General features: G+C 43.6%; 3 protein-coding genes and 1 non-coding gene across 4 annotated transcripts; 2 read left to right on the plus strand and 2 right to left on the minus strand.

Moving 5' to 3' along the window:
* Nucleotides 1-515: 515 nt before the first annotated feature.
* Nucleotides 516-587, minus strand: HG536_0Ctrna1P. The gene has a single exon. It is a non-coding gene; the product is annotated as a tRNA-Pro (tRNA).
* Nucleotides 588-3,565: 2,978 nt separating this feature from the next.
* On the minus strand, nucleotides 3,566-5,248 carry HG536_0C02990 (uncharacterized protein; the record flags this gene model as incomplete). The annotated part of the gene is made up of 1 exon (XM_037282910.1): nucleotides 3,566-5,248. The coding sequence occupies one exon, from the start codon at nucleotides 5,246-5,248 to the stop codon at nucleotides 3,566-3,568; it is 1,683 nt and encodes a 560-aa protein (XP_037138806.1).
* A 2,439-nt stretch (nucleotides 5,249-7,687) lies between these two features.
* On the plus strand, nucleotides 7,688-9,412 carry SAT4 (serine/threonine protein kinase SAT4; the record flags this gene model as incomplete). The annotated part of the gene is made up of 1 exon (XM_037282911.1): nucleotides 7,688-9,412. One exon carries the CDS (start codon nucleotides 7,688-7,690, stop codon nucleotides 9,410-9,412), a length of 1,725 nt encoding a protein of 574 aa, XP_037138807.1.
* A 798-nt stretch (nucleotides 9,413-10,210) lies between these two features.
* On the plus strand, nucleotides 10,211-13,870 carry HG536_0C03010 (uncharacterized protein; the record flags this gene model as incomplete). The annotated part of the gene is made up of 1 exon (XM_037282912.1): nucleotides 10,211-13,870. One exon carries the CDS (start codon nucleotides 10,211-10,213, stop codon nucleotides 13,868-13,870), a length of 3,660 nt encoding a protein of 1,219 aa, XP_037138808.1.
* Nucleotides 13,871-13,997: the final 127 nt, after the last annotated feature.

Here is a 13,997-nt window from a genome sequence, read left to right on the forward strand (position 1 = left end):
TGTGCAAGCGAAATTCTCAAAGGGGTGATGATCGTCCGCTAGGTCACGCATTTTTTCTGCAGCCGTTTCCAGCGGCTGTTCCTAGGGGCTGTTCCTAGGGGCTCTTTTTTGCAGTAAAGCTGTTGGTGAACTTTTTCTCCAGCTAACAGACCTTTCGGCGGTTAGCTCACTATGTGATTGATTGAATTGGGTATAACCAATAAGCGCCGATTATGGTCGCAACAGGGCAGATGATGTCTTGTTGTGGGCGCCTAATTTTTCTCCCACGCTCTTGATTTCTGTCTGCGTCATGAGTTTCTGCCGAAAAATGCATAACTACGATCTGGTTTGTTTTGGTCATTCACCGGATCCGAGCCCGCGATGATAAGCGATGTCACGCCAAGGAACGGTGCCGATCGGAAAAGGAAAGTATGCTTGGCATCCAGAATTGTGGCGCTCGGCCCACCTGTCGATGATTCTGAAAAAAAAAAAAAATTTTTTTCTACCCTACAAAGAACAGTGGGGAAAAATTAATTGGGGCGAGCCGGGACTCGAACCCGGGACCTCCCGCACCCTAAGCGGAAATCATACCTCTAGACCACACGCCCAATCAATTTGTTGGGAGATTTCGATGTTACTGCAGGCTATATAGATGGACTATTTCTCGACCAGATATCATAGAATTAATGGCGGCGATCAGAAGTTTCTCTACGTTTGGGACGTGCTACCCAGCGATGTAGCCGATTGGCTTGATTGCCATTCGAACGCAATCGAGTAATCAGACGCTCTGCTAATTTTGAAGGATGCAAGCTATTATATCCATCTGTCACCAGGCAGGCACGCATATGGCCGATTTCCAGTTCGGCTGGAGTCTCCGATACAGGTTGAGTCCGCATTAGTGCAATTCATAAGCCCAAGACATAGAATCATAGCGTACCCTTAGTCAGCAAGCGCAAGGAAGTTGGCGTTACGTATGGAGACTCACGCTGTGTCAGCCATATGCACTGATTTACTGGGTGTGTAGGTGAAAATATCGGCAGTGTACGACGCAACGCTGCACCGCTCGCGGTCTCTGATTGCGATGGCGCTAAGAATGCCCGCAGATTCAAGAATTTGACAAATTTGGCGAAGTTTACTTGATGTTGAAAGGTGAGCGAGTCGCATACGAATGTCTCGACACGAGGACGGACTCAAGAATCGAACTGAACAGCGTCCCAATGCTGTCAATTGAAATAAAAAAGCGGAGGAATCATTGGAGCAGGGAAACGCGGATATCAGACAAAATCAGGCTACTATCCGATTCTGAGATTAGAAAAGGCCTTCCGATCGGTATGATCCGCCATGGAAGATGGTCAGCAAACTTGCAAGTTTTAAAAGAAGCGATCTCCAACAGTGGGCTGACACAGCGTACAATTTTAGATTGAAAATGGCAATGCCCTCAAACCCATTGAAATAATACTCTAATCTACTGCGGATATATCTCCAAATCATGTACCTTCACGCTGTAAGAAAGGACTTACTTGAGAAAGCAGAAAGCTCGAGAAGAGAAAGGTTTATATGAACTCTGACTTGAGATTGCTAAACACGCCTTCTTGACCTATCTGGGGGCCGTACAGCTTATCGATGGTATCAGCCAAGGAAAATGAACAACATCCTTCATCTAGATTTCGTTACCGATGTGATGATATCAAAAATCAATAGTAGGGATCCTGCTATGTTCCCGGAGTTTGACCTTTAGTCTCGACAGTAATTACTACCGATGAAAACGGAACAATCTTCACGATCCAGTTTGGAAAATACAAGTACCAAGTAATATCTGTCCTAAGGCGTCTTGATGATATTTTATTGATGGCAAAAGCGAACTCGAAGCACGCTAGTGATCGAAAAGTTGGCTAATTTTCTCTCCTACCCCTACCGCTCAACCCTTTGCGCTGCACGGCACGGATGCCAGTGAGGTGGGACTTGGGGCGATGCTGAAGGATTAGACAGTTAACGCTCATGGACGACTGACTGTGACTTTGAGTCATCCCAAGAAGCCATTGATATATTGGCTATCAGCTATAAGCGAGATCTTAATTCACTTCAAATTACGTGTTATGATGATAAATGCTTTGCGAGATGACGAGCCATTGAAGAATACGACCTAATCATCATTTTGCCCAATAAGGTACGTAGCAAGATCAACTGATGGGATGACAGAGAGCGCAGAGCAAGCTATGGATATTGGCCATCTCAAAAGTGGCGAAAATACCATTGTAGATCAGCCCGTCCTCCTGAAAATTGCCTGTATGCATTGAAGACGTTACAATTAAAGATGAAAGAAATTGGGAAGCTCCGAATAAGGCGTTATTGCTTTCTTAAACTTCGCTGCTGGCAGTATAGCCGAGCCTGGATTCTTGGTAATATACAGCAGCCAGGAACTGAACGATCACATAGGCTATTGCAAGCTCCAGGACATGAGCCAAGGGCCACGAGCTAGTTGAAAGAATTAAGCAACTCGTCGCTGCACGGTTTCATTATCTTCAGTATCTTACTTATTTTAATTGGATTAAGTCTTGGGAGATACTGAGTTTTGACAAGCATCGATCGTGCAATCAAATTTAATTGATTTACGGCGAGTGCAATATTCCCTCTAAACTTTTTTTTCTGGCAGCGATGATGCTACAATGATAATTATCCATCTGCACTAGGTTCGGGAAACATGACTGATATGATTTCGTTGCGAAGTCAAAATATCAACATGCAGCTTGATTCATTCGGGCTTATGTCGCCATGCTGTAAAATTGAAATTGATGAAATTGACTAGTATTCCAAGGAAAGTCATTTTTTCAGGATGGTTAGAGCAGCAACTGTTTATACGACGGTATGATGTCCAAAGGGCACTCCGCTTATCAGAGCTTCATGGGCTTTCCTTCCAACTCCTTCGAGAACCTCAAGTCGAAGCAGTTCGTTCCAACTGGAAATGCTTATTGGACAGTAGCTTTTTTTGAGGAGGGGTTGTGAACTGCTAGCTAAACATTCCGTGTGGGCCAGCACTGAAACCCTAGATGTTTTTTATTGGGAGATATAGACTGTTTGGCAACATATTGCATAATCTTGCAATATTGCTGTAAGATTTCATCTCACCTTTCTCTGAAACGCTAGTCCGTCGTTCTTGTGGCAAGGTTACAGATATAAAATGAGCTAATTATAAGCAAAACAGAATGTGCCTCTAAACTACATGACTGGGAGAAAATATACCTAAAGATCATAAGAAGAGAATCGAGTCAACTATACGGAGGTGTTTGAAATACGGGGATTCAGGTCTTCAAGGTGGTTCGAAACTGTGAAATATACTGTACAGGAAAGGTGGAAACGAAATGCTTTGAATAGGTATCAAATGGTAGATTGGATATGAGTTGAGATAGATCCTGGAAGAAGGAGTCAAATGCGAAACGCATTGCTTGGAGCCCAAAACCAGCAATGCATGTCCAAAGATGAAATAACCAATTTATTGATTCCTTGGCTCGAGAACTGATGATTTATAGACCAATGGCTAAGCAGAAGAGTGATCATTTAGTTTCAACAGTGGTCCAAAATTGGATGCTTAGCAAACCTTGTTGACAAGTGGTTTAAGAGTCTGTCGCTCTCGGCCGATTTGAGATTGAGCTACAGACCAATTGTCAGTAAGGTCTTCGCCATCCATTAGTGGAGCAGTGTTGAAATAAATTATGGTTTCTCTCTTCTTTTTAGCCATTCGTCCTTTGGAACTAACCAGTGTTTTCTTCATTAGGTTTAGTTCGTATTCAAAGCTTCTAATCTGTTCATCTCTGACTTTGCAATCTTCCATAAACTGCATACATTTTTCTTTCAGCTGTTCAATACGCAAGTCCGACCTTGATTTGCTAGCGTGGTAAGTGTCTCGCAGAGATTTAATTTCTGTGTGGCATTCATCTCGCTCTTTTACTACCTCTTGATGGGTCGTTTCAAGCCTTTTATAGCGCAGCTGAGAGAAAGTGAGGCATGATTGAAGATCACCGATAGAATCTTCCAGATTATCAGCTTTGGCATACAGAACATCGTTCCATTTAAGAAGTGACTCATTTTCGTGGAGTAACTTGGCATTTGTCTGTTCCGCAGCTTTTAGACGGGATTGCAGCTCCAAGTTGTCCCTTGTGATTCTTTTTAGGGACCACATCTTGCTTCGGATATCGATTGAATTGGTAATTTCAGTTTTAAGACGTTCATCAAGACTTTTTACTTGACACAAAAGCGAATCATTGGCATTTTGCTGTTCAAGCAAAGAGTCTTTTAATTTTTTGACTTCCATTTGCAGGTTATTATTTTCTTCTGTTAGTATTATCTCCCTGCCTATTTTTTCCTCAAGGTCTATCTCGAGTCTCTTCATTTTGTCATTCTTTCTTTCCATTTCCAGCTCTTTATCACATTTGATACACGAGTTTTCTGTCTCCCGCGAGTCTTCACCAACGTGTGTTTCATTATCCACTTTACCTGGTACGCGCTTCAGTTCATTTAATTCCTGAGTGAGTTTCCGAACTTCATTCTCCAACCTCTCTATCTGGCTGTCTCGATCTTTCAGTTTTAGCTCTTTTCTTTCTACGCAGTATTCATGTGCTTCAAAAGCATTGGTTCCTTCACAAGCTAAATGTCCGACGACCGCATTATCCTTATTGAAAATGCTCTGTGGTAGATCGCAAATGTTATAGATTCCGTCGATTTCGGTTAGAAGTTCGCTCTTTCCAATTTCATCCACATGGTTATATGTGACAGACTTATCGCTATGGTCCTTCAATATTGGCTTTTCCAGGGCCGTTGAATTTATAGCTCTTTTAGGAGCTATTTCATCTTGTTCAAATGACATTACCCTTGTTGTTTCAAAGTTGAGCCCTTTGCACGTCCTCGCACTTGATGTAGGGGAAATGGACGTCGTAGTTGATCTCACTATTTCATTGGTCTTTATGTAATTTCTTTCTCTGCGGTTTAGTTTTTCTGTGTAGCTATCTTTAAGTGCATTTTGCAAATCTACATTGGCCTTAGCCGACTCGAGACTATCGATAATATGTTCCTCATTTGCAGGACGAACCATATCTGTAACGGCAGATTTTTCTACCAGAATTTTATGCGTTGGGTTAGCTTCATTTGAGGATAGGGATGCATTATTTGAAAGCTCGATGGCATTCCTAACCTGATCATTGTGACCATATACATCTTTCAATATTAAATTTTCATCGTAGAAGCAGGTTGATTCTTGGTTAGTGTAGGAGTTCATTTTCTTGATTTGATTTTTTGCTGTTCAAGGATTTCTTGTGATGGAGAAGTCTAATCTTCTTGAGTAGTCTTCTTGGTAGGCTTAAAATGAAGGCGAATAAAAATTAAGCTGAAAGTGAAGGACAGAGAAGATGTCTTCTTCTTGAGAATCGGTAATTTTCGTCTCCTTATATATGTCAGTTTTCTTCTTGGTGACACAAAAAAACGTCAGAGCTCGAATGACTGACATCTTGATTTCTTGCGCAGTATAATCGAGAAACTCCGAAAAACTGGGGCAGAACGTCAAAATTCCAGCAGGCGGTTAGCAACTATTGAGCACAGAATAGACTCATGTGGTTCTTACTTCGCCGGGATCATGCTGGTTTGCAACATGAACACATTTTTAAAATTGTTAAGAAATGATTCAAACTAAGAGAGCCTGTTGAAGCATTACGGTCCTTCAAACTGCTCTAAATAGGTCAGTACTCCCCGGTATGTTTATCGAAGTGATATCTTGTTGTTTTCAATGTTCTTTCCACGCCTTTCAGCGATGCCCCATGGATGTGTCAGAGACCTAAACATGAAAACAAGACAAAAGAAATTAAAAGAAATGAGGCTTCCTTATCATCTTACGACAGCGATAGCGTGAAAGGCTAACATAACCGGCTAGCTTCTTGGCAAATCAGCGGAAACCTACGTTTGGCCCAAACGAAGTAATCATGGTCATGGTTCAGGCAAAAGCGACCATCTGAGCCGATCTACGTTCTGAACCTCAACGCTTCGCTCTTGCAAGACGAATCATAAACTTGAATAGCATTTTCGATCATTTACTGTTCATCACGGCTTCTAACTTTCCGTAGTCCTGCAACCCTGAGCATTGTTTGCAAAGACACACGAAGATATCCATCAAGCAGACCGCCGACTACCGACCGCCCAGCTGAGACTTTCTCCATTCTATCACTTCCCAATCTAGCCATTAACCCCCTAGTTTCTTTCGGACTTCCAGGCGTAGGCACGGGTCCCTATCGATCTTTAAACATTTTCGCAGGAAACCGTCACTTTGCATGGCAATCTTGAGGCAACGTCTGCTGAAACACTAACGTTTCTTGCCCGATTGGGCAGCTTAATTTGAAACACTGAAACAACAACCACCTTACAAGCTTAAAGCCTTGGCATTCTTTGCGAGCCGCACAATTCTACATGCAGCTTCCGGTTCCTAGTCGTTTCAGATCAGAGATCTGAAACATCTAAGACGAATTACCTTTTTAGTCTGTTGCGTATCCCGTAGCCTGTAACAACTGCTCCCACGCTGCGCCTACGTCGCCTTTTTTTTTTTTTGCCCTGTTTAGGTTATTAGCCTTTTAGATTAGACTACGGCGCGTAAGCTTTTTCCTTATTTTGCATAGGCGACATCCGCTTTTCGCAAAAGGCTGGCCTTGATGCACAGGCGAAGTTATGCAATTTCATTGCACTTCTCTCGTCCAATGAGCGAATTTCCCTACGTGGGTACTAGGCAAACATGAAAAGAAGTTATGTCAGAACAGATCGAAGCTCATGATCAGGAAATCCGAATTCTAATCGTCCCAAACAGGGAATTTTCTTCACGGAAAAGAATTTCCTTTCAAAGCTAATACAATCAACTCTAATTGACTCAACCTCAAACAAACTGTGAAGTGCAGCAGGCGTCAGCGCCAAGATACGTTAACTGCAAAAATCGAATAAGGAGACACGTGAAAAGGACAAGACAAGCGTTACCCGACCCAAGTAACAATTTGTCCTTTCTCCCCTTCTCTGGTCGCGTTTGACGAAGAGCTTTGTTTCTTGGGGCGAGCAGTGCGGGCCCAGCGTCCAGCTGGGGGCAACGAACAAGACCTCTTGCTCCGTAGTAGGGAAAACGCTTACTTTCCAAGAGTTCTGTCATGAGAAAGCGGACATGGGGATTTCACCTCTTAGTGGTTTCCCCATCTCTGTGTGTCTATTCTATGCTGATCCGGGATTTCGATCCGCAAGAAAGTGAATGAAATGCGTTCTTACCTTGTCTTTGTAAGATTCTATAAATTCTGAGTCCTGGGAGACGCTATCGGGATTGAAAGCAGGCCAGAGGCTGAACTGGGGTCTATAGGAGGCTTGTGTGGCCTGGTTTTTTTTCTTTCACCTTCTGCTTGTTATTCGTCAGGTGCCTCAGAGAGCGTGTGAAGGCGCATACTAAAAAATTTGAAGGCAAATCGAACAGAGCCAATAAGACCTCATCGCTTTTACTTTATTAAACCGGGAAGAAGGTTCTTCTTTGTTTTGCGTGTCGTCTGATAACGGAGACTAGGCTTATTTCGTTTGGCTTTACGGCTTACTGCGAATCTTCCTCGCTAGAGGCTGCTTTAAGGAGTCCTAAACGTGGTGTTTGTGTTTCTTTCGCCTGACAAATATTGAGTAGGAACGTTTTAGGGCGTATCAACTGCAAGAGATGATTGCCAATAGAGAGGCTGAGAGGAGCTCTGCGTCGACGGTGTCGAGAAGGAATACCCTGTCGAAGATGGCAAGACTGTTTGGGGCTGGAACAGGTTCGAAATCATCTGTCACTGTTGCTTCAGATACACATCAAACTACCCCAAAGCTTCTTACGGTGGATCCGCTGCCGAGCGCTAACTGTCAAGCCAAGTCGAAAAAAGCGGGCGGCTTGCCGACTTCTGGTTTGGTAGCGGCTCATTCGCCAGTTAGCGGTGGCAAGCCTGTGATCTCGCCACTGACTTCCTCATCTTCGTCGTCAATAAGGTCGTCAATGTCCGGCATGTCTTTGTCGTCTACCTCTCCGACTACAGCTAACGGGTCGTCTTCTCAAGTGAGAGATGAGTCTAAGCAGCCATCGGTCAACCACTCCAGTGTGAACGTTGCTAATCATGGCAGTGTCACCAATCTGTTGGCGCTTAGCTCTTCTGGGCCTGCATGCGGTCGTTTTGTGGTACATGAAGACGGTTCGCACGAGCACCATTTGAAGAACGCAAAGAGGCAGGAAAAGCTGACCAGCATGTTCAAGAATATGGTTGGCGCTCAGAAGATACGTGGCCAGGCCAAGTCTGCGGTTCCCGACATCATGGTGGACGCCAAGAATAGCAATCAACATAGAACAGATCCGCCAACCCTGTTCGCCGGTTTGATGAGACAAATGGCAAGTATGAATGAGAATGGTGGCGAATCGGTGCCATTTAGTGGAGCGTCCGATGGCAGCGAGAAAAGATGGTACAAAAGTGCGGCAGGAGCGGATTCTTCAACTTCAATCTCCGCTGCGCTGAGTAACTTTGACTCGCGCTGCTTTGCCGAGAAGTACGGTCGTTGCCAAGAAGTTCTTGGTAAAGGTGCATTCGGCGTGGTTAGAATTTGTCACAAGAAGAATCCTTCACCGACCGGTAACAATAAGGAGATTCTTTATGCTGTAAAGGAATTCAAGAGGCGATCTAACGAACCAGCTGCGAAATTTTCCAAAAGGCTAGCATCCGAATTTTGCATTTCATCCTCTCTGCGTCACACAAACATCATCATGACATTTGATTTATTCCAGGATGCGAAGGGTGATTACTGTGAAGTTATGGAGTATTGTGCTGGTGGTGACTTGTTCACATTAATTGTCGCCGCAGGAAAACTGGAATACCTGGAGGCAGATTGTTTTTTCAAACAGCTAATACGAGGTGTTGTCTATATGCATGATATGGGTGTTTGCCACAGAGATCTGAAGCCTGAGAACCTCTTGCTCACATCTCAAGGAACTCTGAAAATCATTGATTTTGGCAACAGTGAGTGTTTCAAGATGGCATGGGAAAAGGATATTCATCTGAGTGGCGGTGTTTGCGGTTCAAGCCCTTATATCGCTCCCGAGGAATACAGCCATGAAGAATTCGATCCAAGACCAGTGGATATCTGGTCATGTGGTGTTATTTACATGGCCATGAGAACCGGCCGCCAGCTGTGGAGGGTTGCTCAGAAAGATGATGAGTTTTTTGCTAAGTACCTGCGAGGCAGAAAAGAAAAAGGCGGCTATGAGCCAATCGAAAACTTGAAGAGAGCTCGATGCAGAAACGTTATTTATTCCATGCTGGACCCTGTTCCGCACCGGCGAATCAGCGGAAAGCAGATTCTAAACAGTGAATGGGGCAGGGAGATTAAGTGCTGCAATGATGGTCACGCAATGAAGTGACCAACATCACGCACGGCAGTCGAAATCCGTTCATTTCGGAGAAACAGTTAGTTTCAACGAACACCTCGGTTTGAGATCTTTGGCCGCTGACTTCGGAAACGTGGATAAGGCGAAGTGCTAGCCACGTTGTAAGAGTCAGACATCGAATGTTAAAGCTCAAGGACGAGTGTGACAGCAACTTTCCAGGCCAAGAAGAGATTTCCAGTGATGGATGAGCGTATCCACATGTCCTAGCTACCGCTGTCTTTCCCTCTCAAATTCATATTTCTACGGTCGCTCAGCAAAAGGAGCTCGAAGACGGTTTGTCGTAAGATCAAAAGCAGTTATTTGGCATCAAATGTTCCCCCATATGCGCAGGATCAATCAGTTAAGGTCATAGTTCTCAATATCGTCCGGACATGCGCGATAACGACTCGGATATAATACTAACGCGGTCAGTTGAGCGGATAAACAGGCCGGGAGATAAGTGCACTCGAGACAAGCGAATGAGAGGGACTTGACTGGAACAGCTATGTTCAAAAGATGAAAAGAAGTCTATTCTATCTACTTTGATTCTTCATTACTAAACATCAAAAGTTGTTGATTTCCACGTATATAGTTACTTTCATCATCACCCAGCATCAACGCTCAGCGGCCCTCACTAAACTTGTCAAGACTCCAAACGAAGATAATTCAGAGGTTTTCAACGCCGATAAAAGCGAATCAAACTACTCAATCGATAGCTCTTGCTTCGAATTTTAGTCAGGTTCAAGATCTGTTTGAGCCCGGGAAACTGGTGAAGATCTGGCACTTAGCCAAATGCGAAATCCTGACAGAAGAAAGAACTACAAGGCAAAATTTGGGCTGGTATTGCGTGACCGACTATGTGCTTGGATCGCTAAAGTGGTGAGACGCCCGCAAATTAATATTGTTCTGCCGTTATTAATACTCTCTAGCTTTTCCTACCACACTCTTTCAAATTTAACTATAACATGGCCTACCAGCGGCTACTTGAGCAGAGTGGAAGCCTGGGACGGCGAATCTGTTGGGGTCGAAGGTTTGCAAACTCGCAATCTCACAATGATACCGATCTTGGTTCGGTCGATTGATGAAAACCACAATATACTTGAAAAAAGAAGTCTCCTAGAATATATGGCATTTCAAAATAAGCTCATAGATGGTTTTCCGCAGGATGTGGCTCTGAATTCTTTCTTCAGGATATGGGACCACTCCTTAGATATACTGTATCAGGATAAGGTTCCGCTACAAACCATCAATGCGAAACACATTTTAATTCCACCATACTCCCTTCTGGAGACCTGGAAGGTCAATGGTTTGATTTCATCAGCTGCAGGCTGCTTGATCTCATTATTTACAGATGGTAGCGACCTCCCTGAAGTCCAGCGCTTACTGCAAGAAAACATAGCACGCCTCAACTCCATATCCAATGTGACAACATTCCATATTCTGGAACCACGACAGGCGAATAGCACATCCAAGTTTGAAGCGCTCCAAAGATTTCGCGTTTTTGTGATAAGGATTGGTAAGAATTGGAACATCGCTCTATCGCTGGTGTATTTGTCGTTGTGTTTGCATTTCTTCCTTTCTATGAAGATGCTCAGAAATTCGGTCAGATCGGTTATCGGCATGTCAGTTGCAATGATAGCACAATTAACTTTAGTGATAGCGTCATCCATCACTGTAACTGAACTGTTGTTCAAAGGATCCGATGATATTATTCCCACTCGACTGCTTTGCTGGCCGATCATTTTGTTTTCGATGAATTCATTCCTTAGAGCGATACGAAGCTTATCGGAGGATAGCACTAAAGAAAGCCTTTCAGGACAGCACTCTGTCGAAGCCAAAAGTACCGGCACATCCTCAACTGTGCTTGGATCGTCAGAAATTGAGCGCGGCTTTATCTTCCGTCTTTCAGCTTCGCAATTTAAATGGTTAAAACTTCTGGTGTTATTCTCTGTTGCAATGGCGGTTATGATTCCGTTCGGTGGCAAAGCCACTCATTTCATCCTATTTTCCTTGTGGCTGAATGAACTTTTGAATTGCTCTTTTTTCATCGCTATAATAAGCCTGGATTGGAGAGGACGTGGCGATAATATTCTAGCCGAGAAGAGTAGTCACGATGATCTGCTGTTAGATGCCGACGTTGCACCAAAATTTAATCACTTCGGTTATGAGCAGGTTTTCCAGATAATGACCTCTAGTGAAATAACCATCATAATCGTTGCTTCGTATCTGCTCCTCTGTAACATGAGATTTTCTCTGGCTCAATCTTCGAGTTCATTATTTCGCAAGCTTCTGTCACATGCATGGTCCCAATACACATCCCTTCGCTCCCCACAGCCAAAAGTTGGCCTTGACCTGCATTTCATCGCCGAAAGAGCTTTCTCTCCGGACAATTCAAATGTAAACAAACTCCAGGTGGTAGATCTTTCCATATGGAGTCCAGTATCAGTCGTTCAGTCCGAAAGCAGTAGAGTATTAGCAGAACTCTTGAACGATAAATCTGATTTAATGTCATCGGACTTTTTCTATAAAGTGGACTTTTCCTATGCCCTTCAGTTTGCCGCCCTAATCGTGTTGGTACTATGCTGTACCTTGCTGGGATTACAGAAATTAGTAGCAAGCTCTGAAACAAGCAAAGCCGGCTTATTTATCGACTCAAGGATCGAGCATGTCTCCGATTTCTTAGCTGCAAAGAAGACGGATGATGCAGGCATCAAATCTGGGCCGACAAAGGAGGTGAACCTCGCAAATCTAGATCAATTCCATATGAAAGAGCTTTACAGGAATGGCCACGGGCTGGATATAATGAGAATTACAACATCGAAGGCGCCTTTTATCGTTTCCGTTGGTTTAGATCACAAAGTATTTGTATGGTCTCCTTTAGTGAACCCAGTTCCAGCTCCAACAAAAATCCCTTTAGAACGCAAATTTTGGCCACTTTCTAAAGTGCTTTTGAGCAATGATGGAAACCTTGTTGCCTTTTTCGGGAAGAATGGAAACATATCTACTTGGTCCAGAAGGGATATGAAGTTCATATGGGAGGTAAAGCTCAAGGATTTAGCGGACAGTAATGTGCTCAAAGCAAACCTTTTGGAAGCTCTTTTCAGGAAAATTACAGTACCTGCTTTCAAAAAGAAGCGGCTTCAAAACTCTACAAAACAAAGCGAAATTAGCGTTGGAAAAGTTAAGTCGGTTTCATCTGAATATGTGCCAGTAGTGGCTGGGGGACTCGATACTACTTATGAAAATCCCAACAAAAAGACTAATGAAGGAGATGAAATGAGTGAACTGGTTTTCGTGACCTCTATGGGCTTGATATACAGCATTCGAGAAGACGGTGTCTTAGCAGTCGAGAGGCTAACTCCATCGAAGCATCGACTGACATCTTGCAAAGTTCTATCATCTCCTAGAGTGAACGACAGGCTGGTTATATGCGACGAGGCTGGAGATATTTATATTGCTACCGTTGTGAATAACAAATGGCGGCCAAATAAGTTGAAGGTCAATTACGATCGAATCTTAAAACCTCGCTCTGTTACATGCGAACTAACAAACCATTCGACGTCAAATAATAATGTGACCGGAATCATGCGGGAAACAGATAATACGATTGAACTGGTTCAGTTTGTTGGGCTACTTGTGCGTGTTTTGGGTAAAACAGCTGACCTTATAGACGCTCAGACCGGAACTGTTATTAAAAGGTTTAAAATTGATCACTTCAAACCTAACACTCTTCGTGTATTTCACGATAACCCGACTCACTGTAAGTTCTGTGGCAGTGCATCGGTAGCTTCGTTCTCTATTGCTTACACGGACGCAGTATCTGACCGCGTTACCATGCACACTTACAAGCTAGAAAGCAGAACTAAAACTAGTATATGCCTAAGAGTTGAACGTGATTTGAGGGAAATCCGTTGTTTAGGAATGGAATCTGCCGTTGAGACCGTGCATTACCTATACGATATAGAAGACTGGTGTGTTACAGATAGTAACATGTTAATCGGCATACGTAAAGTGCCACAAATGCTTGAGTCCTCGAAGGCTGGCTCTTCAAGCATGACAAGAAGCCTAGTGCACGATGGAGTTGCCTTACAACAAAGAAAGAACAGCAAACAGGAATTCAGTGATATTCATTCCGGATCCCATCTCATCCATAATATTTGGGAAGGTTGGACGATGTCTGCTGGTGGAAAGATTTTATTTCACAAGATACCGGTAGGCGTAACTGGATTAGTAACGGACAGATTAGGCCCGCTGAGTAAATTCGGTGTCAAAGCTGTCGTTGTTGGCTTCGGGAACATCATGGATATGCTTTACGTGGGCAGCGAAGATCTGATATTCAGCACTGAGACGAGTGACAGCAACAAAGAGGAGACGAGCTTGAGATTCGTGAATAACCGTAGAGACAGATTTTCTCATAAAAGGATGCCTCTCAATTACGGCAATTTGGGGTAGTGTCCGTTTAGGATCGTCTCGAGCAACGAAAAATGAGTATATATTCGAATACAATCAGTAAATAGTAAAGAAATGGAGAAACCACTCAAAGTGTAATCCCAGTATGATTGCATTAGTTGTGTTTTAA

This window comes from Torulaspora globosa, chromosome 3, assembly GCF_014133895.1.
Source record: "Torulaspora globosa chromosome 3, complete sequence".
In the NCBI taxonomy this organism is placed as follows: domain Eukaryota; kingdom Fungi; phylum Ascomycota; class Saccharomycetes; order Saccharomycetales; family Saccharomycetaceae; genus Torulaspora; species Torulaspora globosa.